At 38.5% G+C, this 23,040-nt stretch overlaps 1 protein-coding gene across 5 annotated transcripts in view; it reads right to left on the bottom strand.

Annotated features, from left to right (window-relative positions):
• Positions 1-21,395, bottom strand: part of LOC109039704 (dyslexia-associated protein KIAA0319-like protein) — a 79,781-nt gene extending 58,386 nt beyond the window's left edge. Inside the window, exons 1-7 of one of the 5 annotated variants that reach the window (XM_072296226.1) lie at positions 21,200-21,395; positions 19,903-20,119; positions 14,441-14,710; positions 11,609-11,745; positions 10,384-10,574; positions 8,552-8,628; positions 4,868-5,012 (exon numbers count right to left, since the gene is read on the bottom strand). In XM_072296226.1, the coding sequence (XP_072152327.1) occupies positions 4,868-5,012; positions 8,552-8,628; positions 10,384-10,574; positions 11,609-11,745; positions 14,441-14,710; positions 19,903-20,067 (985 nt within the window). In that variant the 5' untranslated portion in view covers positions 20,068-20,119; positions 21,200-21,395. Of the gene's footprint in view, positions 1-4,867; positions 5,013-8,551; positions 8,629-10,383; positions 10,575-11,608; positions 11,746-14,440; positions 14,711-18,741; positions 19,001-19,368; positions 19,549-19,902; positions 20,120-21,199 lie in introns of those variants that run through there. The other 4 variants (XM_072296227.1, XM_019055312.2, XM_019055311.2 and 1 more) reach the window with 4 other exon arrangements.
• Positions 21,396-23,040: the final 1,645 nt, after the last annotated feature.

Genomic DNA, 23,040 nt, shown 5'->3' with positions numbered 1-23,040 from the left:
GGGAGTAGTTTGGCACTTTCTAGGTATTTGTACGTTTTTCCGGCTAAGAGTGCCGTGAAGATCTTGTACGCTATGTTGAGGCAGGTTATGGGCCTATAGTTTTTGGGATTTGCCGTTTCTCTATTCTTTGCTATCAGATATGTAGTCCCTTTGGCCAGCCATGGTGGGAATTCTTTCCCGTTCAGTAATTTATTGTACTCGGCTGTCAGGTACTTACGGATGCTAGGGATTTTTTTGAACCAGAAGCTTTGTATCTTATCTGGGCCGGGTGCTTTCCAGTTTGCAAGGTTTTTTATGGTAGTTATCAGTTCATCATCACCGAGATCTGTCCATTCCATTTTGTTGTTCGTGACCTCTGAGTCTTTGATCCACCCAGCCTCCGAGTTGTGCTGAGTAGGGACTTCGTAGATTCCTTTCCAGAACTCTTCCACCTTTTCTTTCTCTGGGGTTTCACCGATGTCGGAGGAGTCACCTTTGATGTTCCTGTAGAAGCTTTTGCAGTTGGTTTCGAAGCTTCTGTTGTGAGAGAATTGATTTGATCTTTTCTGGTATCTTCTTATTCTTTGGCTAAAGACAGCAATACGTTGCCTCAGTTGCTCCATTACATTGTCTATACTGCTTTCTTCTCCTTCCGCGGTGTATTTATCCAGGATTGACTGGACTTTGTGGGTTGTCTGTTGTCCTTTTTCCTTGCACGTTATTTTGAAGTTAGCTAGTACTGAAAGGTTCCTCCTCAGATCTTGGATTCTGAACTCAATTCTTTTTTGCCATAGGGGCTTACTTTCTTTCTTGTTCATTTTAGTTCCTTTTGGGCCGTTCGACTCGTCACTGATTGTGAGGGCTGCAGCGTAGAGCAAGCAGTTGATTTTCCCCAGGTCGAGATTTTCTTCGCTCTCAAGCATATTTTGTACTTCATTGTTAGTTCGCATGATGATTTCTTGGTCTTTTTTCGCCCCCTTTATTTTCCTTATCGGCTCTCTTTCTTCCAGATTCCGTCTCGATGGGCGGTTCTCGTCGTTTGTGGCATCACCTGATGAGCTTTCAGTTGTGTGTTGGTCAGTAGATGCTTCTATGGTGGAGTGAACATCGTCTTTAATTTCTTGAAGCTGTTGTTCGGTTAGTTTTTTCTTGTTCTCGATGTATCTTCGTTGCGTGGCTAGCTTATTAGCGTTGAGATGCAGGCGGGCATTAGGGTTTCGTTGCCTCCATAGCTCGTAGGTGGCCTTTATGTTGTGGATGCCCGTGTTTTCCTTAAAAAACCAATGGCACCATATGACTTCTTTGTATTCCTCTTCGGTCCATTGTACTCTCTGGGTGTGGTTGGCTGCATTATTCATTGTGGTAGGGGAGTTTTGGTTGTTATTGGTATTTTGGGTTTTTCTGGTGACACCCGGTTCACATTGTGTTGCTAGGTTTGCGGCTACATCAGCTTTGATTTCTTCAATTTGTGCCTCACTTAGTTTTTGTTTTTTCGCAATGAATCGTCTTTGTGTGGCGAGCTTGTTTGCATCGATATGCGGGCGGGTGTTCGGATTCCTTTTTCTCCAGAGGTCATAGTTGGCGTTTATATTGCAGCTTTGAGTGCTCTCTTTGATGTACCAGTAGCACCATATTATTTCTTTATACTCTTCTGTGGTCCACTTCACTCGCTCTGTGCTTGCTTACGCTGTGCGTTTGTGTTCTTACCGGCCGGGCTAGTTGGTGGTGGGCTTTGGGCCTGTGGTGTTTGATTCAGCTGATTCTGCTGTTTCTGCGTTCTTTTCCGTGTTGTCCCAGAGACCTGAGTCAATTCTTCTGCATTATCATCGGTTCGGTCGGTTTTTCCTTTGTAGTTTTGGGTTTTTCTTGCTTTAGAGTTGCGCGTTTCCAAATTTGTTCCCACGAGTAAGATGAGGATTTAAGAGGGTCCACCCGTAACCTCTTTCCGGGTAAGGCTATATTAACTCTGGGAGGGCGCCTGGTATCCCAGGGCTCCGTAGGTCGACACCAACATAAGCGCCCTGGTGCCAAGGGACCCAATGGGCACGGTTCGCATAACACCCCGGGTTGGGCTTTTCATTAAGTACTCCTTGGCACATAGAGTGTGCGTCCAGAGTAACTCGGGAAAGGAGGTGCGTCAATACCCCAGACCATAGGCAGTCCTCCCTGCAGATTTATTATTATTATTATTATATGCGAAGTTATCTCCAGCTTTGCTGGGTAGTTGGGCTCTCTTCACGTGAGCAAACAATGCTCATTGGTAGAGAGAGTAGAGTGGGTTGAGGCCGGTGTTAACTTGGCTATGAATGGCCAATTTACAGCCGACGATAAGGTTTGCAGTAACCGGGGTGAGAACTGTGTCTTAAGACGCTCACCCAGAGGTTGCTTCTCGTCGATGATGGTGGGGTAGGGGTTTAGGTTGTGGGGGAACAAATGAGTATGGATTCTTTGGTTAAGGTTTTCAACTTAAGACTTTCCTCAGTATCCTAGCAGTTCCAAGGATTGCTGCTTTTTGAGCTGTGACAAGAGAGTGCTTCCCAGGGATTTCTTCCTTAAATTTCTTCCATTCTTTCGAGACTGCTCCCGTCGCGCCGATTACAAAGGGTATGACTTTCGTGTCCGTTTTCCACATTCTACTTATCTCGATTTCTAAGTCTTTATACTTGAGTCTTTTTTCGACTTCCTTCAATGATATGTTCCTATCCGCTGGGATTGATACGTCGATAAGCAAGCAGGTTTGCCCCCTCTTTCGCAGGATGATGTCAGGCCTGTTGTTCGGCACCGTCCTATCAGTTCTGACAGGAACATTCCATATGATAGTTGTTTGACCATCATCCGTTGCTGTGATAGCTTTTGGCTTGTGCTCGTACCAGTTTGTTTCGACTTATTATTATTATTATTATTATTATTATTATTATTCTTATTATTATTTTTATTTTTTTTGTCTATCTCAAAGGATTTCTCTTGGTATTAAGAACCCAAAACGAGTCAAGGACTAGGGTCTTGGGTCCTTTTCATGCCCTAACCATTAAAGTTTGTAAGAATAGGAAATTAAGAAATCGAAAAGAGAAATTCGAGAAATAAAAGAGAGAGGACTGTTGAAGGAAACTCCTAACTATATTGCAGGTGCTAAGAATAACTGACTTCTGCATGGTGTGGAGAAGGTGATCCCTGTTCAGCTCTTTTAGGTGTTTAATCAGGCTCTCCGGTATGACTTCCGTGACGGACATGATGCGGGGTCTAATATGGACAATGTCCATGTCCCAAATTCTCTTAATTTCCATGGAGAAAGGCATGTATTTGGATATCTTTTCTTCATACCTTGACAACAAATTGTGTCCGTTAGGGCTGCTGAAATCTAAGAGCTGCACATCAAGACAATGCAGGGGCGCATACATCCAATTTTCATTGGCAGATCCAGAAAATCAGCGACATTTTCTTTTCTACATTTAAACCTATGGAAATGTATTGATTGTTTGAGGGGCCCCGGTGCTCGATCAAGAATCGATTATTTAGCATAGCTTTAGATGGAGGCAATCCCGTGTTGCCAAATTGCTGGATCCGCCTCTAAATTTCACACGGGAATTTTTAGAAAGTAAAGGTGTTCGGCTTCTTAGGTATCCTCCACACAGCTCAGATCTCGTCCCATGTGATTTCTGGCTGTTTCCAACGCTTAAAAAAGCTCTTTGCAGTCGGAGATTCGGCACAAAGACCGAGATCAGACGGCAGTCCAAAAAACTTTCAAGAACATTCCTAAAGAAGAATTTCACAAGAAGATGCTTGTTAAATGGGAGCAAAGTAGGCAAAAATGTATTAACAGCAATGGGAAATACTTTGAGAAGCAACCAGACAATCTGGTGGAGACGAATGGCAGCAGAACTGAGGACTAAATCACGGTTAGAATTTTTTTCGTAAAAAACCCGTAGGTGGCACACAAACATCCATCACAAAAACTACCATTACTTCGTCAATGTTTATTCAAATGAAATGATCTTGGTCTCAATCGATAGAAAATGACTTGATCTTTTAAATGAAACCAAGAACACATTTCTAGCTTGTTTCGTTTTGAAATAACAGCATCAGTCCACTTACTTACGGAACACCCTATGTACTAAGATAAAAATTGTACTGGCTGTACATTAAAAATGTACCAGCTGTTGCTCCTTATCAAGCAAGCTATGTCATCGGGCTGGCTAACTCCCATATCTTAGTCCTTTCTGACCTTCTTAGCTCGTTTGAAAGATCGAGCAGAGCTAGTGCTTCTATGTTAGGATGGGAGTGAAGCCGCTTCTCATATCCAGTTGCTACTTTAGTGATATATACTGTAACAATCTCCCAAGATCCCTGTGGATGTTGCTATTTTCTCAAACCATTGAGCAGAGACAATTGTTCTACGAATTTTCTAATCATTTTTTTTTTAAAAAAAAAAAATAAAAATTTAATTCATTTTTGCTTTAGTATCAAGTTAACAGAGTAGTAATTCTTGGTTTCCATGGTCTTGGTTTGGTTTGGTTGGTCAACTTTTCATGTTATTTACTTCAGTTTGCTACAAAACTCTTCCGCACTGTTTTCGCAGGTTTAAAATTTAAAATATGCTGCGCCCTTCTGGTAGTGAGTTTTGGAATATATTATGATTTGCACTTCTGACTACCTGCTCTGCCAGTGAAATATTTGCTTTTTTCTAAAATATATGCTGAGGATATTTTATGCAAAACTGAGTGTTCAATTGACAGAAAAAAGGTTCTCCCCATCCCTTGCTTCCTCGCTTTTCCTATACAAAGGTGAACTTTGCGATGGTCACCCTAAGCCGGTCCACAGGAATTTTGAGTCCTTTGTTGTTGTAAATAGATACATACATACTAGAGGATAATAAAAAACAAATGGATACCTTCTTCCTCTATTGGAACTGTGAAGGCAGATAATGTAGCAGAATTCTGGGGCAGCTCAATCTGTTTTGAGGTGGCAGAGACAGTGATATGCTTGATTGGCTTATTCTTTATCTCTTTGGATTCGGACTGCCCTTCAAGATATCCCTACACAAAGAGATAGAAAACAAATTCAGCTGAAAGGAGACATATTCTTACTAAAAATTCCTGTAACCTAAACACAACTATCACATTGAGTCCCAAAAATCTAGGGCTGGGCAAAAATAGTTTTTCCACCTTAAATTGTATACACTTGCTTATACATATTTTATCAGAACTACCTCTTTGTTATTCACTTTGAGGTATAAATATTTCATAATGTTTCAATGAACATCTGATAAGTAAAATTATTGAGTAGGGTGTCCCAAAAAAAAGTCGACCCGCGAAAAGTTGCGTTTTCTAGTAGAAATAAGTTCCATTTGGTTAGAAAACACTTTTGGCCAAGATCCAGATGTTTGGCTGAAGTTTCAGTGCTGCCACATCGCTCATTAATTGTGACATAAGCGATCCTGATAATGGAGATCTTTGACGATTTGATAATTTTTTGTTAGGGACGAAGTAGTCACACTAGAGCCCTGAAAATTTGAGATGGTAGACTCCTAACACATGACTTTGAATATAAATTAAACATTTTGGCGTACAAGACACGCATGTATTTTTTAAAAAATTCGGAAACTTAGACATTTCAGCGAGTTGACTGATTTTTTAATGTTTGAAGGAATATTTCTATCGTCGTAAAAACTTAAGGTAAAGGACTTCTAATATACTACTTTTGATATAAAGTACACATTTGAGCATGCAGGACGCGGAAATGTTTTATAAAAATTCGGAAACTTGGCCAAAAATGCTGTTCTGAAGCAAAGATATATTTTGGCGAAAATTCATTATTTTTCTAAATTTCGAAGAAATACTGCTGGCGTCGTATGGGTCGAAAGTAGTCGACTTCTAACAGCATAGTTTTGACAAAAAGTAATAGTTATGGTCCCAGAGCCAGAAATTTGGCAAATCTATGAACTCACTTAAAAACGTAATATTAGGCTTAAATATTCTTACTTAGAATATTTTTTTTGGCGATCTGTAAAGGATGCAAGAAAAGTCTGCTGAAAAAGTAATATTCAACATGAATAACAAGGAGAGGATGGAATTTTGTTGATAGAGTAAAGAAAAGAAAAATACTTTCTCTACTCTAAGGTAGCAAGGAAGTAAAACAAGGAGATGAAAGATAAAATTCAAACAGGGAAAGTGCGAATATGAAGTTGTCCCGAAAATCCTTATCACTGTATTTGATAAAATTAATGAAGTTTACCTCCGCATTGTGATCGATAACCTGAGGAAATTCATGCAATGTTCAGCAATGTCACCTTTGGATAATAATCAATGCGTAACGCACACTGCAAGCGAATATCGGAATCTAAAACATCTGGCTCTGGGACCAAACTATTACTTTTTATCAAAACTATGCTGTTAGAGGTAGACTACTTTCGACCCATACGACGCCAGCAGTACTTCTTCGAAATTAAACAAAATAATCAATTTTCGCCAAATGTATCTTTGCTTCAGAACAGCGTTTTCGGCCAAGTTTCCGAATTTTTAAATAATACTTGCGCGTCTCGTGCGGCAAAATGTTTAATTTATATTCAAAGTAGTGTGTTAGGAGTCTACTATCTCAAATTTTTGGGGTTCTAGTGTGACTGCTTTGTCCCTAAAAAAAGCATCAAATCGTCAAGAATCTCAATTATCGGGATCTCTAATTTCACAATTAATAAGCGATGCGGCAGCACTAAAACTTCAGCCAAACATCTGAAACTTGCCCAAAAGTGTTTTCAAACCAAATGAAACACTTTTTTAACCAGAAAACGTAACTCTTCGAGGACCGACTTTTTTGGGGACGTATCTGCCAAATTTCACGCGTCTAGCTTCAAAGCAGCCACGAAAATCCAACAAACCTCGGAGGAACAGGGCAGATCGCTTTTTTCCAAGATGGCGGCCAAATTCGGCGATAAAATGGTTGACCATGCTTGGGTCTCGATGAATTTCTATTTTCAACCCACTTATGAATATTCTTGCCAAAATTCAACATATTAACGCATATTCCTGCCGAACATACATCTCAATGGAACACAGCCGCGAAAATCTGATATACGCGAAGATTTGGCGCTGAACCGCTAATTTTCAAAATGGCGGTCAATGGCAAGGGAAAATGGCCGACTGGACTTAAATGTCAATTCTTCCTCATTCTAGACACATTTAAGTACATTCTTGTTAAATTTCATGTCAATAGGCATGTTAGAACGCCTGAAAAATGAGATAATAATGGAAATCAGCTTATGGCGGCCATCTTGGAAAATGGCCGCCAAAATACGGGAAACCATTGAGATCCAGCCTGGATCCATGGATTTTCGTTCTAGGAACCTTAGACTACATTTTCACCAAGTTTCATGCTGGTACCCAATTTGAGCCATTAGGATAATTTTTGACCCTACGCGACCCCACTATAATGTAATACATTGAGCAAAATATATGGTGCCTAAACGCATAAGAGATTTGTTTGCCTCAGTTTTAAAATTTAAATTACGTTAGAGGAGATTTTGGTAAAAATTTTAGTATGAATTCCATTTTCCTGAAACTTGATGCATCATCAATTTTCAACAAAAATAATCCGTGTTTTTTGATTTCCCTGACACAAGAATGGCTTGCTAAATAAAATTCCCTGACATTTCCCCGTTTTCCCAGGCACTAGACACCCTGCGCACTGTTGTGTCTCGCTGCTGGAAGTATAATTACGTTCTGTGCGCTTTTGGAAGATATTTTCTTTTGTTCATTTTTTGTCATTGTCCTCATTCTTTCTACAAATTAGCATCATACCTAACTTCTTTAGATTGATTAGGTTATTGAAATTTTAGTCCATCCGAGAATTCATGACTGTTTTATTTCACTCAAAATTCCAATCAAACTTCAAGATTTTGCAAACTTAGAGGTATATTTCTTGAAATACATTGTAGTAAAAGCATATACCTGAAAAACCTACCGTAGGTTTCTGTTAGCTTTTTTATCATACTTAAGTAAAGATTATACAGTCACGTCTAAAGCATGATGTCAATGGATCTAATAGATCCTAATGAATTGTGGAAAAGTTAAGACTTTTAGGGATTGCAGTATTCACTGAGTGGCAACAACAATCAAATATTTAACTGAAAATGCCTCATACTACCAACAAGTCAATTCTGAATATATTGATCACATATCATGAAAAAATTTTCAATAAAGTTTAATGATCAGAATAAATACAATAAAATAGCAGTCATACACAATATTCAATAGCTGAGAAATAGGTGATGCAATCACCAAAATGCTGGCGCGGAGCAAGAAAGTCCTGTGTGCCCCCCACACTACACCGTGAAGCTGGGGGGGGGGGGGGGGGGCGAAGTCCCTCTATTTGCCGGCGCATTTTTAACTACTCATGACCCAACTGCTTTCATGAAATAGTATAACACATTATCCTCTTTTCTTTAAAAGTCTTAATTAAGCGTATGATTGAAAAATTAGGAATGCTTTACTTCATGAGGTTTGACAGGAATTCCCTAGATCTATAAAGCAAACACTCTTTGGAGGCAAAAATCCCATACTCAACAGTTTGAAATGCTTACCAAGTTCCCTACGGATGACAAATGGCCAGGTTTAAGGTTATTAACTTGTGGTAAAGCAGAAATTTCTTGAGTTGAGGCTGCAAAAACAAAAGGAAAAATAATGACTAAAGTATATTATATTTTTAACCACCTTAATTTCTTTCTATAAAATTTAGGTAGTTAATCATATTAATCAACAAACATACCATTTACTAGGTGTTCCAGGCGCGCTTCGCACGCCCTCACAGGTGGGCAAGGGATTCTTCCCTGCCCCTGGTCAGGTCACCGGTTTCGTGGGTGACTTAGAGGCTTGCTTCACAAGTCTTTATGAAGTGATGTCATCGAATCGATTAGTCACTATATTACTTTTTCTTAAATTATTTTTTTTCAATTAATTTATTAATTTTATGTTATTTTCATCTGCCTTTGATAAATTAAAAACATTTATTTGCTGAATAAAGAAGAAAAAAACATGCGTTGACAAAGAGAAAGTATTCTAAATATGTAGGCTTTTATGATAGCAGTTCGTCATAGATAATGTTTTTTGTTAATACATCTGCGCCATGCAGTCGTGCCATTTTAGTGAGCAAACAAACATTTCCTCAGCGAGTGCTACTGCCAGAAAAATCGACAACGCTATTCAAGCAAACGAGCAAAGTGTCTGACAGGACAGGATAAGGATGACTAATAATAAACATAGAAAAAAAATGAGGTGTCTGCATTTTGCGCATCTTTGATTTTTTTGATAACGTCCGTCAGTACGGACGATTTTTATCATCGATTTTCTTGAAGATGGTGTAGTTTATGGAAAAAAGTCAGTCTATATGAAGTGTTTGAAATTATATCGTTAGTTGATTTAAGCATAGAAATCGGACTGTACAGTCCATTTTTCATACTTCAAATTCCGGATTTTGCTGAAATACCTGTGCCGACATGACAACGTAAACAATCCTCACGATGCTAACACCTCCTTTTTTTCTCTATGAATAATAAGCGAGGTGACTCGGACTGCTCTTGATCATTAAAACAAATAAATATTTTGTTCCTCTGAGGACTGCGCCAGTGTGTGTCTGCGACGAGAGCTCTGCAAATCGTCACCATGGATACCGACTGGACCGCATTGCATCACCGTTATTCCTCTCTCATGGTCAAATCTTCATTCCCATCTCACAGTCAAATCTTTATTTAGGGTTTCATCGAGGTTTATAAAGTAGATATTATTTATATTATTCAAATTACTATTCATAGGACTTCATGAATATTGAATAATTTTTTCAAGGTGGTTTCTTGTAGTTTTGCGCGGGGGGGGGGGGGGGGGGCCTAGTTGGTGGGGTTCGGTTCATTTGCAAAATTTTGATTCGGAAATGCCAAACCTTATTTAACGCAGTTCATACTGGTTTAGCTGGCACTCATGGGTTGATCCTTGCGGAATTTAATAATATGCGTAGTCCCAAGTCTCAAACAGAAGCACTACCTACAGAGATTGACCACAGGCTCAGGTATACATCAAAAGCAAATTCTTCACAAAATCTTTTAAAAGACGTCCAAGAAAGGTATAATGCTGTCCACATTAAGATAGATTTAGTGGCTATAATACTTGAATTGTAGGCTGGTTTTCATCAACAAAATAATAAAACTTCTATCTCAAATTTCAAGTGTAACATGGCCTGTTTTAATCATCTCATGCCTTTGAAAAGCAGCAAAACTCAATCCAGACAGGAATCTCTAATTATTATTTTATTCGACTCGATCAATCGGACTATCCACTTGAAAAATCAGTCTATGCTGAGTAAGAGTGAGCCTATCCATTAACTGAAAATACAGCTTACTTGGAAGAACAATAAATGACTTACATGCTAGTGCAGTGCACGCGTCAGATGTGGAATTGTACATGTAACCTTGTCTACACACACAGCTACTTCCATCAAACCCTGCAAACTGCTTACATTCTTTGTTTACTCCACAATCACTGTCATCTGTGCAGATTTTGAATTTCTCTTCTTGAATTTCTGTTTCATCAGCCACTAAGTGATCATTGTAAGTACTGTATTGAATTTGATGAAGATAATTATTCTCATACAAGGAAAATGATATTACAAATAACATTGAAGTAGGTACATTCTAATATTCCGCATGTTCAAAATAACAGAGAGCTTTACTTAATTTGATTACTTGATCATACACTAGAGGTGAGCTAGCTCTGATTAGATCTATTTTCTCTGTAACAAACACTTAATTGTGTTTAGTAACAACAATGCAGATGAAACAGATTATCATGTACCAAAACCTACGAGTTCTTAGTATTCTAATGATTCCAAACTTATCTCCTCTTTTCTTTACACCCTTTCCCCCTCTTTTTCCAAATATATCAGATTTGTGGTGCTTAGTTTCATTTCTTTTAGTTACTTTGAGATTAAAGCCTTTTAATTTTTTCCATTGTATTAAGTTGAGTTGAGTGGCCTTTTTGTTTTTTTTGACTGTTAGAGTGCGGCACATTTTTTTTTTGCATTCTTTTCTCTTTTTCTTATTTTTAAATTTTTTTCTGTGACGTGCTCACACAAGATTTTTTGTGTATGGCTTTCCTTAGCCTGCCCAGAGCCTAGTTGAGTGCGGTCCCTTCCAACTTCTATTAGTTCCTTACGTTTAATTTCACTGCCTACTTGCGTTCCCTGAATTGTCATTAAGCCCACTTGCATCTCAACTGAGTTCTGTTAGTTTTTTTCAAAGGCCCCCTTGAACTTACATTCAAGTGCGTACGGTCTTCTTAGAACTCTTCTTTCAGCGGTCCAGCTTAGCAGAACCACAATACTTTTAATTAATTGGAAGCGAAATTTCATTTTCTGCCTCTAGCGCTTCATCTTCATGTCTTTGATGAGTCTAGGAAAGAGAAAAAGACTGTTTCCACTGACACCCTGAGTAACATCTCCAACCCTGGTTTAAAAGGGTGATGTCTTTGCTATGGGGGTAGAAACACGATGCTTGGGCAGGTCATGTTATTTTTGGCTTATCTATGGATGATAATTTTTATGACCTGATTCTGCAACTCACTAAACTAAACCACTTAAATAAGTAACGTACCTTTCATAGTTTGCAAAAGAATCTAGTGCATCACTCCATGTATCAGTGGTAACTGGATTCACCAAAACCATGGCTGTTTCGTCTGGTACATCATACAGATAATTCGGGTAACAGTATTCATCTTTAAGGCAGGTCACCTGTAAAAATCAGGTCATTAGTTCATGAGGGTCAAGATTCTATTAAACAAGTCTTGGGAGGTGTTGAAGTTAAAATATTGGATCGATTACTCAGCAAACAGGAAAAAAAAACACTAAAAATGTTGCCTGAACACTTTAAGTAACAGGATGGTAGAATAGTGCTAGATCCACACTGTTCAGTAGGAAAATCAAGGCCATATAGTTCCAAAAATTAGCATAAGAGGCTAAAAATGAAATTTAATCACTAATCAGTGCAAGACTGAGGAGAGAGTCTTTAGCCCAGGCAGATGCATTGAAATACTATCCTAGGGTGACGCTGAGAGATTTAGATCAGTTTGGGTCTTTTTAGACCTACTCAGTAGTAGGGGTGTTCAAACGAATCTTGCCGGAACACTATCGATATCGTCTCTTATTGAAACTGGCGGCAGTACCGACAGTGACGATGATATCGTTAACAGCCGGCCTTACGGATTTTTGAGAGCTCGCACTCAATGTATTGTTGCCCCATGCGTCGGTTTATCAGATTGCCTGGCGCTGCGGTGCGTGAAATAGATTTACAAATGGCAACAGCTTATTTTCGTCAGTTCCGAAAATTCTGATCGCTATCGGTAAGAGCGCTCTTATCGTAACTTTTTCTTAACGGAACTGTTTCAGTGGCTTACCGACAACCAATAGAACAGCCCTACTCAGTAGATGAGACTCTTCAGTGAGCCCAGTTTAGCATCCTGCAAAACCCTAGACAGCATTAAAACGCCATCATGAATATAAAGCCAGACATGACACAAGAGTGCCACCTTAAGGTGCAGCTTATTTCCGTCATGTAGGAAAATCGACAAGGTCCAGGTGGCAAACGGTTCTATCTATGAAAATAATGGGGTGTATGAAATTTGAGCCAATTTGAAGCTTTTGTAGATGATGTTTTAAGGGATCAAAACCACGGGCAAAATTACATTGGTTTCAATGGGCGGAAAAACGCCTGATCTGCGAAAATGCGCTTAAAAGAAGAAAACCTGACCAGCTCTTAGAGAGGCATCTAGGAGCCCATTCGAAACGAAGAAATCACAATTTTAACCCATGAATGGGAGCAGGGGGGTCACGGCGTAGCCAATTTTGAGGCGCCGCACCCGCTGCTGAATGATTGCTTTTGAGACTTTCTGATTAAACTCAAAATAAGTGTTCCGAAGTTGAAGAGGCTTTAACTCACAACTTGATGAGAAATAATGTATAATAGTTGTTTTAGCCCTTGAAAACTATATTTGGCCCTTTACAATATTGCCGCCCATACTGTTTCTCGAGCCTGGAACGAAATTGGAGTATATATTTTATCTTGCAGTCACGAAATTGGAGTATATACTTTATCTTGCAATCTCTCGAGTGATCCCCCTACCCTCACCCATGGGTCAAAATTGTGATTTTCTCGTTTCGAATGGGCCCCTATATAACTCTCCAAAAGCTGGTCAGGTTTTCTTCATTTAAGCGCATTTTAGATCCAAAAAATGCATTTTTGCAGATCAGGCGTTTTTCCGCCCTTCAAACCAATGTAATTTTGCCAGTAGTTTTGATCCCTTTGAGCATCATCTAAAAAAGCTTCAAATTAACTCAAATTTCATACAGCCTACTTTTTTCATGGATAGAACCGATTGCCACCTGGACCTCGTCAATTTCCGTACATGACGGAAATAAGCTGCACCCTAGTGCCACCCCCACCCTCACACTATCAGCTATTGCTGCTGAACAACATTCTCGTTCGGTAGTGGGCAGTTGCATCTGCTCTTCAACAGCGATGGCAGAGGGTGCGAAGATGGCACTTCAGTGTCATGCCTCGCTTCATATCTATAGTGGTGTTTAAATCCTGCCTAGGATTTTGCAGGATGCTAAGCTGGACTAACTGATGCGTTCTAAAAAGACCCGACCTGGTGTAGATCTCTCAGCAAGACCCCATCTAAGTATTCCAATGCATCTGCCTAGGTTGAACATTCTCCCCTCTCAATATTGCACTGATACTCATTAGAGACCATTTTGCTTAAACTTTAATGCTGATTTTTTTAATATTTTGGCCTAGATCCCCTCACAGAATAGTGTGGACCCATCTTTATTCAACCATCCTATTACTCAGCAAATATATAGCTGCTTCCTTGATTACTGAATTTTAAAGGCAGTCCAGACTTTTGAATGGTCCAGCAGTATATGACTGGCTAGAGTTTAAAAATGAGTATCTCCAATGAGATGTTTTCAGATCTTTGCTAGTGTTTTATTTAGATGAGAAAATCAACCAAAAGATCTTAAAATTGACTGTAAATATTTGTTTTTAATTAAGAAAATGCAAAGGAAATGTCAAGAAAAACGTCTGTTAGTTTTCTTTAGAAACAAGACAATAGAGGCTGGACTTGCTACGTCACAATTGTAGGTACCTATGCATTTCTTGACGTTAGCCATTGATATCAAACTGATAAACACTATGGCACTAGTAACACATCTTGATTGGAAAATGAGGTACAGGGGTAAAAAATACCTGCATAACAAAAAGATGCAGGGGGTTGTTGCGAAAACGTTGTCATAATTTTGCTGCCAAAAATGACCATGCAGCATTGCATTTGTGACATGGTCGCAAAAGTATTTTTGATCTTTGCCGGGCAGGTTCCTCCTTACAGGATGGTTTGACAAAGAGTCAGAAACTTAAATTGAAAGTACTCACAAGATAGCAACTTTGTTTGTGCATAAAGGCTACATTGCAACCGTCTGTAATGCAGCAAAGTAAAGTGCACGCTTTGATTGTGTGAGCTTCGAGTTGTTTGGCATAGATGTTTACAGAGAAGTTTCCTCGTGGTGCATACTTGGTGAAAATTTTATGCACAAGTCGCGGACAGCTCCGATACATATTGGTGTCATGTTCACTTGTGCTCCATGCTTGAATGATGCTCAACCAAGATAAAATGAACAGAAGAAGCATTTTTTGGTTGTGTTCCTAGAAAGTAAAAAAAAAAATTATCAGCATTGCATCAAAATTGCAGTTTTTTGCAAGGAAAAAAAGCTTTCAAGTTTATGACAAGAAAGATACATGTTTCAATTTTTTATCACGTTCAATTTTCATGCAGAAAAAAAACTTTCTTGGGTTTTCATCAAATTTTTTCCTCTTTTCTTTCAATGGCGGTTCAACAAATATTTACAACAAACAGCGTACCTACGAAATTGAGGGTTTCTTTAAAAAAAAAATGCAGGAACTTCAGTAACACCATGTTTGGGAAAAATATTTTTCTGCTATCACCAACATTAGAGACTTAATTAGATCAAATATGGTGCGAGTCTTTTAAAATACAAGAGGGAATCATAGTTACACCCTCCCTTAGCAAGATTTGGAGTATCATCTAAAAAGACATGATTTTCAACCTAGAGTTTAAAAGAAAGGTTATGATCATTTAAGAGAAACAGAAAAAAAATCATAGGTATCCATAAGATGTTCTACTCAAATGCAGTAAAGGCTAAACTCCCATGTACCTCCAAAAAATTGAAATAAAAAAATTGGAGTATGTACTTAAAATTCAGTCACCATGCGTTAGGGCAGTGAGCAGCATGAGTGAGGAATGAGGAGTTGGACTACTTATATTAAATCCTTATCAAATGCACATGGACAGCTACTTCCTTTCAAATAGAAAGCGACGAAAAATAGGTCAGCAACCATCAAAGGGAACTTGATGACAATCATAGCACAAAGGGATATAGAAGGAAATTGGTGTGATTTGAAAAATGGCATTAGGAAAAATAAAAATAGAATAAGAGGTGCTCTCAAGAATATCGCACCATTGGAACTGAATTAAAGCATTACAATGCAAGAATAGGTATTGTCAAATTATTACAATTATTTTAGTAATAATATTGAACCTATTTTTTTCAACATTTGACACAACCTTTTTCTTTAACTGAAAAAAAATGAAATTTTAGTGAGAGGAAAATTGAAATTTCTTAGGGCCTCAACATTTGGGAAATTCATGGGAAAGAGGGAATACTTTTTCTGTGCCACTTTTCGACTAAAAAGCATACAAAATTTTTTAAACCTAACTATGGTCCCAATTTAGGGAAAAAGTTGCTGAGGGAAACAGAAAGATATCCAAATATTTCCCTTTTCTTTAGGAAAAAAAATTAGTCCCTCATGGTCTAAAAACTTTACAAACACCAATCAAAAATTATGTGGTCTCATTACAATTCTTGACCAGCCGGAATCCCATTAAGATTCTAAGCGGCTCAGATTCAAATGACTTGGAAACTTGTGTAAACCCGTGCACCGCTAACGTAATTGATGGAGCTGTGTTGGTGCATACTTTAAATAAATCAAATGCTAAAACATTCTCCGAATTCTCCATAAAAGTTTTTCAGTCAGCAATTAAGCGCAAACTGCAGAGCTTTGACAGGGTTGATATTGTTTTCGACAGAAATCCGCCTTTTATAGCTTAAAATCAGACACAAGAGAGAAAAGAGGGTCCGGAAGAGAAATTCTCGTAAAAGGTTCAACGCCTATACCGAAAAATTTTGGCCATTTCTTGCAAGTTGATCGTAACAAGACTCAGTTATTTCAATTACTCGCACAAGACATCAAATCTATGGAGACAATGGGTAAGATCGTCATTTGCACTGATGACGTATATCGATCGTTTCAGCTGGAAATTTGGTTTCAAGCGCCGATATTTCACCGTGTTTCCACGAGGAGGCAGATACTAGACTTTTCATTCATATTAAGAATGCTGTTCTATCTGGTCATAAGTTTGTACTGCTCAGTACTGTAGATTCTGATGTCATCGTGATTGCAACTTCTATGTTCCAAACTTTGAAACAATTCGGTTTGCAGGACCTGTTCGTAGAATATGGAGTTGGTAAAAATAGGAGTTTAATGCAAATTTCTAAATTAACATCGAAAATCTCGCCGGATATGCGCAACGCACTGACAATCTTCCATGCGTTTACAGGTTGTGACTTCGTATCGTCTTTCTACGGCGAAGGCAAGACGAAGGCGTGGAATATCTGGAATAAATTGGAGAATGATTTAACTGGAACATTTTTCAGGCTTTCATCGTGTAACGAAATTTCTAATAATGATTTTGAAAAAATTCAGCTCTTCACTATTTTTATTTATGACCCGTCCAGCCAGGCAAAATCCGTCAATGAATGCAGGAGAGTCTTGTACACTCAAAAAAATCGATTGGTTGAGACATTCCTCCCACTGAGGAAGCATTGCGCCAGCATTTGCGGAGAGCAATGCTCCAAACTCACATTTGGAAGCATTGCTTGGAGCTGAATCCAGTTGTTCCCGACGTGAAATCTTGGAGTTGGACAATTAGAACTGAGACCACTGAGGGACTTGCCATCAAGCCACTGTGGACCACCTTATCAGAGGCTTCGAAAGAGTGCCACGAGCTAATATCTTGTGGATGTAAAACAATGTGTATAAAAAATTGCAAGTGCCAACGCTTTAATTTAAAGTGCACAGCACTTTGTTTATGTGATGGGCAATACTCATAAAGGTTTGCATTTCCAACTTACTGGCCCGAAGCACTCTAATTTTGAATCCATCTTTCAAACAACCGCACTAATATCATACTAGTTTATTGCAAAACTTAGGTCATGAATACCAAAAGAATTTATCCTCTCATGCCAAACATTTGGACTGCATTTTGCGATTTGGAACTATAAATTCTGGCTCTTCTTGAAAAACACGGATAAGCGTAGGGAAACTAATGGCACGTATGTTGGTTTAAAAGCGGGCTAGAATTTATAGTTTCAAATTGCAAAATGTAGTCCATTTACTCTTCCGTCAAAAATGTATTTTATTAACATTTATTTGTATTTTATACTTCCTTTTATTTTAGTTTTTTTGCGAGACTGTTGCAATACACCCAACGGGTTATACACCCACCCTGTTGGGTGTATTTAGTTAATTTCGTTTATTGTTGTGATAACAAAATTATAATTATACAAATTTAATTTTTGTCACGCTGATTTATTTCTACTTGGAGGCACCCTGATGTTTCTACGGAGAAACAGAATTACGTACATACTAACCTGTCAGGACTGACTCTAATTTTCTACCTGTTCGTGACTAATTTTGTATGTTCATTCATGACAGTTCATACTTAAATATTTATTTCTTATTAATTCTCTATATAAGGTGCTTTACCTACTTTGGTTTCAAAGTCTATAACTACCAACCTATCCAGAGCACAGCAAGTAAAAAGGCAGGAAGATTCAAGTGTCCAGTTATTAATTGCTTGATTACCAGAGGGCGCAACGCCTCGGGTGATGACGCGCGCCCGCCGGAACAGCGAGTTTTTCGCAAGACAGCTGAGGAGCAGAGGAGCGCGCAGCAGCGCGGCGGGCCTCCCCCTCCCTTCTCTCATATTATTCACGTATGAGTACTTCATTCATACCGCTTTTTCACGCTGAATCTTTTTTAACTAAGAAAATTTTTTGATATCTGCCGCCGTTCTCGAGATATTTTGAAAAAACCCGATTTTGGCCGCCATTTTCCAAGATGGCGACCAAAAGGGGGGGAAAACGGGGGGAGCGCGGGTGACTCTCGGTGGTTTCTGAATCAGGAGGGTCTAACGGTCATTTTAAGACCAAAATCACGTTGGTAGCCGGAAACCGCGTATCATCTTGCATTTATGAGCTAAGCGACCACACTAATACACAACTAACCAATTTCGAGGTTGAAAATTTGTGATGAGGGTACCATTTTCCTCAAGACAGTAGTAGGTAGGTGAAGCTTTTTTGTGGAATAATATTGACTTACTGTTGTTTGGTCTGAAAAAACATCACTTTTTGCATACTATTTCACTGAATAGGATATTTAATTTAAATTAAATTAGTCAAATTTTGAAGGAAAGTCCATTACAGAAACATCCGTCTCTTTAGCAGAACACAGCAGAATGGTGCCTCATACCAACCAATTCTCTTCTTGCATTGAAATAAATCCCGTGATATGGAAAGCCAGAACCTAATACCTACCATTAAAACTGCAGATTTTAGAAACCTACATTTCACTGAAGCTGCTTTATCTATGCCGTGATTGAAACCTTAGTTTGCCATTGAAGTGAGGTTTTGAGCCTCACATAGATCCATCTTCGTCAGTATTGATCTTTAGGAACTAAAAATGTGCCGGGTAATTCATTCCACTTATTAAAAATCCTAAGTAAATCCTTAAGAAAAATAAAAAATGAAGGCTCTCGTAAAAATATTGGATCATGGTAGTGATGAAGTTGTAATACTGAAAAAAACAAGATACTCAAGTTAATTTGATCGCTTGTATAGTGCGCCTATTTCTAGAAAATTCAGTGAAATATTTCATGGAGCACAATTGAGTTGCAATGTGCTAGAGCATCAATGAAGTCAAGCCTCGAACAATGCGTTTTTAGCCTCCTACTCGCCAGAAGGTGGGAACCATCTAAGAACTATATAGCATTTTATAACACTGCAACGTAAGGAAGAACCTCAGGTTGCGAGTGATTTTTTAAATGTCATAATTTCAAATGATGGTAACTTTGGCGAATTTGGGAAAGTCAAGTATATTGACCAGAGACATAACAAAGTAAAAACTGTAGGACACTCCTGGTTCTTGAGAAATACATTTTATACCTGTATTTTCTGAGCAAAGCCCGGCAGCCTGTTGTTGAATTTATGTCGTCACGACAAGAATCGAAAATCGACACGGCACAGATAGGGGGCTATGTCCCCTAGTAGCAATGGCTATTGAGAAAAGTTGTAAAAAACTCGTAAATTTTAAGAGATCTTCTAAAATTTACTTTAAAACCACTTGAAAATTACATAGAAAAACTCTTGAAATGATCGTATAAGGAAACCCTTTTAGGGGCTTTTTTTTACATAAATTTGAAGAAAAATTTTAGGTAAAATTTAAGTACCTATTTTTTTTTTAGCTTCCTGCAGGCAAAAACTAGGAAAAAAAGTGGTGAACAGAAAAGTTTAAAAGGAACAGTTGCAGCCCATAAAAATTGAGGATACTTATAGTTTATTGATTTTTACGTAAATTTTCCATTTTCTTTTAATTAAAATGACACTATTTTTTTACGTAAAAGAATTCCCCAAAAGGGTTTGCTAAAACGAGTAGGTGTTTCGAGAGTTTTTTTACTTAAAAATTTACAAGTTTTTTACATTTTGTTCATAGAGTACAATAGAGTCGCAATGTACTGGATCGCCAATGAAGTCACTTTTCGAGGCTGTTTTGTCCAGTTCTCCGGGGACTAGTGTGCGGCGACTAGCGATGACGCATACGCAGAGACTCGCGCTCAGCGCACCCCACTCCCGACTCGGCTCCATTCGTCGGCTAGGTCCACACACATTGAACCAGCTAAGTAGGCCGGTAATAAGTCTGAAATTGAGTCCATATATGAATATTATCCAGGAGTAACATACATTAATGGATTCATTATGGCTTTGAATATCTAATAATAGCAAAATTTGCAGAAATTAATATAGATGGAATTAATAAAAGTCGAAAAAACACAAGCAGTTGTTGATTTCTCCAAAAGCCACCGTGTTAGAAATGCCGGTTGGTTCACACTTTGTATAAGTCAGAAATTAAATCCCTGTATGAATAAAATCCAGGAGTAACATACATGAATGAATTCATTATGGCTTTGACCATCTATTTTTAGCAAAATTTGCACAAATTAATATCGATTGACTTAAAAAATGTCGAAAAAACATGAGCAGTCGTTGCTTTTCCTGTAAGCCGCCGTGATAAGAAATGCTGGTCGGTTCACACTTGGTTTAAGTCTCAATTTATGTCCCTTTTGGAATATTATTCAAGAGTATGATACATAAATGGATTCACTATGGTTTTAACTACCTGTTTGCAGCAAAATTTGCAAAAATTAATTATGATTGAATTAAAAATGCCGAAAAAACACAAGCAGTTCATGATTTCTCCATAGGCCACAATGGTGATAAGTGCCGTTGAGTTCACACTTGGTTCACACTTTTCGGAGCACAAGCGGCTCGGAAAGACGCGTTAATGGATTGACTTCATCGGCGCTCTAATACATTGTGACTCTATTGTACTCTATGATTTTGTTGGACAAGTTTTTGTAGAACTTTTTTTAAGAGCCATTGCTACTAAGGTCTTGTCTTATCGTGCCGACATAGCCAGTTAAAGTTTCAAAATTTCAAAAATCGGGCTGGAGAGCTAGGATCTCACACATACAGCATTGCCAGTTGCCGCACACTAGTCTCAGGACTACTGGACAAAACAGCCTCAAGAAGTGACTTCATCAGCCCTTGAGTAGATAGCGACTCTGATGAACTCTCTGAATTTTTCTCTGCCCTGGTTTCTTTTCTGTAGCCATTTCAGTTTCTTCGCTCTTGGAGGGTATTAGATCAAGAGCTTTTGAACAGCATTAGACGATGTAGCTAAAATTAGTACCTAAAGTAAATAATGAATAATACAAACCTCTGGACTAAATTTTCACTTGAGGGAACGATGCAATGAACAGAAAGAGAGGCATCACAAGAAAATTAACCACTAGAAATGTATTGCATCAACCGCGTTACGGAAACCCGTGATAACATGAGGAAATAAAACGGACGCAGAGGATCGATAATGGAAATCGTTCAAAAGAGAGATAATAGCTACGTTTATGCGAGGCTCGAAACCGGGGTTTCACGAAACCCGAGTTTGTAATGCAAGTTTCCTCCGTCGGGTTTATGCGGGCGCTGTAACCCGACTTTCGCGGGAAATCAAACTTTCCGATTTTGGCGCTGTTTATGCGCATATTTTCGATTGAACTTGAATTTCATGTTGGCGCCATTTTCACAAGCTATACTTCATTTTTCCACTATGAATTGATTCAATAAATTATTAGGTATTACTCTTTTATCCTGTGTATGTTCAATTTTTCCACAATATATAAGCGGAGGCTTCATCTTCACTAGAAAAGCCTTTACTGACTTTCTGAGCAACAGTTGGAAAAATGACAGTAGATGTTTAATCATTTTACGTTCATCTTTAAAATTGAATGAATACCTAATCTCAACAACCCTCCAAATCATGCTCGAGCTTACATTCTGAGTTCAGAAAAGTTGCCATAGGTAATTTTAGTGATGTTAAAAATAATTGTGGCAGGCGCAGAAATTCATCATATTGTTTATTGAGCTTCTAATGATCTTACAATAGGTAGATATAGGCATTGAAAGTGTAGGAGTGCTAATCCGCAAGCAAAGCACCGCACCTTCACTCCATGCTGTTGTAAAGATTGTATGTCTGCCATTATTGTAGTGAAACAAATAAAGAATCGGGATATACTTATGGGAATTCCTCCTTCAAGATATGATCAAAATAAGCAGATATTGATAGGTCAACAATGTATCGCTGAAGCAGAAGCGTCTAAATCCTCTTGAGGCAACGGACGGTGACAATCTCAACAAACTGGTGACGCTTCACAAATTTTGAATTTCCACATTCCCAGAGACACGCGCTGAAATCCTGTTTCTCACCCCTCTTTCCGACTGCTCTCCGAGTCCATGAGCAAGACAGGAAGAAAATAGGCAAGCGACCTACCACTGTTCGCCTACCTATGTGTGTTTTTCTTAAACTTGATTTTCAAAGGTGACTCATGTAAAGAGCAACTGAAAAACAAGATTTCAGAACCTGCCATTGCATTTCACTAACCTAAGACACCAACCCAACCTTACCATTGATATTCTTTCGCTTACACTGTATATTATTCTCCCACTGAGATTCGATATGAACTCAATTCAAAAATCCTTCTGAATTTAATAATACAGGTAGATTGGAATCTGGAGCTCTCAGTCTATCTGTAAAGTGCATTTACTAACATTCACTGCTGTCACAAGATATTTTTGCACAGGCAGAGCCACTTTCCACAGTTGATGCATCTCTAACGCCAAAGCTCAATTATGACAAGTGGTTCAACGACCAAAAATTGTTACACGCCTCAATAAAAACCTTATTCTTATCTCAAATTGAAAATCTTGGATCACAGAGCACTCACCGAAGAATCTCCTTCCTTCTGCATCAGTATGAGAAGAGTGACGATACTTTGGAGCAATAACTTTGAACTAGTTTCAATAAATGATGGCTTCAGAATTTGAGTCATCATTTACTAGAGATTGGATCAAAGAAATAAGTCAGCAGGTCACGGTTGTGGCTGGAGTCACACTTCCAGTAGGACAATCAGGAAATACGTACACGGATAACACACAAATTCAAGAGCTATGCAGCTCTGATTGGATCAGATTTTAGATTTAATCGGTAGATTGAAATGAAAAAAT

Source organism: Bemisia tabaci, chromosome 2 (genome assembly GCF_918797505.1).
Source record: "Bemisia tabaci chromosome 2, PGI_BMITA_v3".
NCBI classification, from domain to species: domain Eukaryota; kingdom Metazoa; phylum Arthropoda; class Insecta; order Hemiptera; family Aleyrodidae; genus Bemisia; species Bemisia tabaci.
Note: the sequence above shows the minus strand (reverse complement) of the source record. Positions and strands in the feature narration are given on the sequence as shown.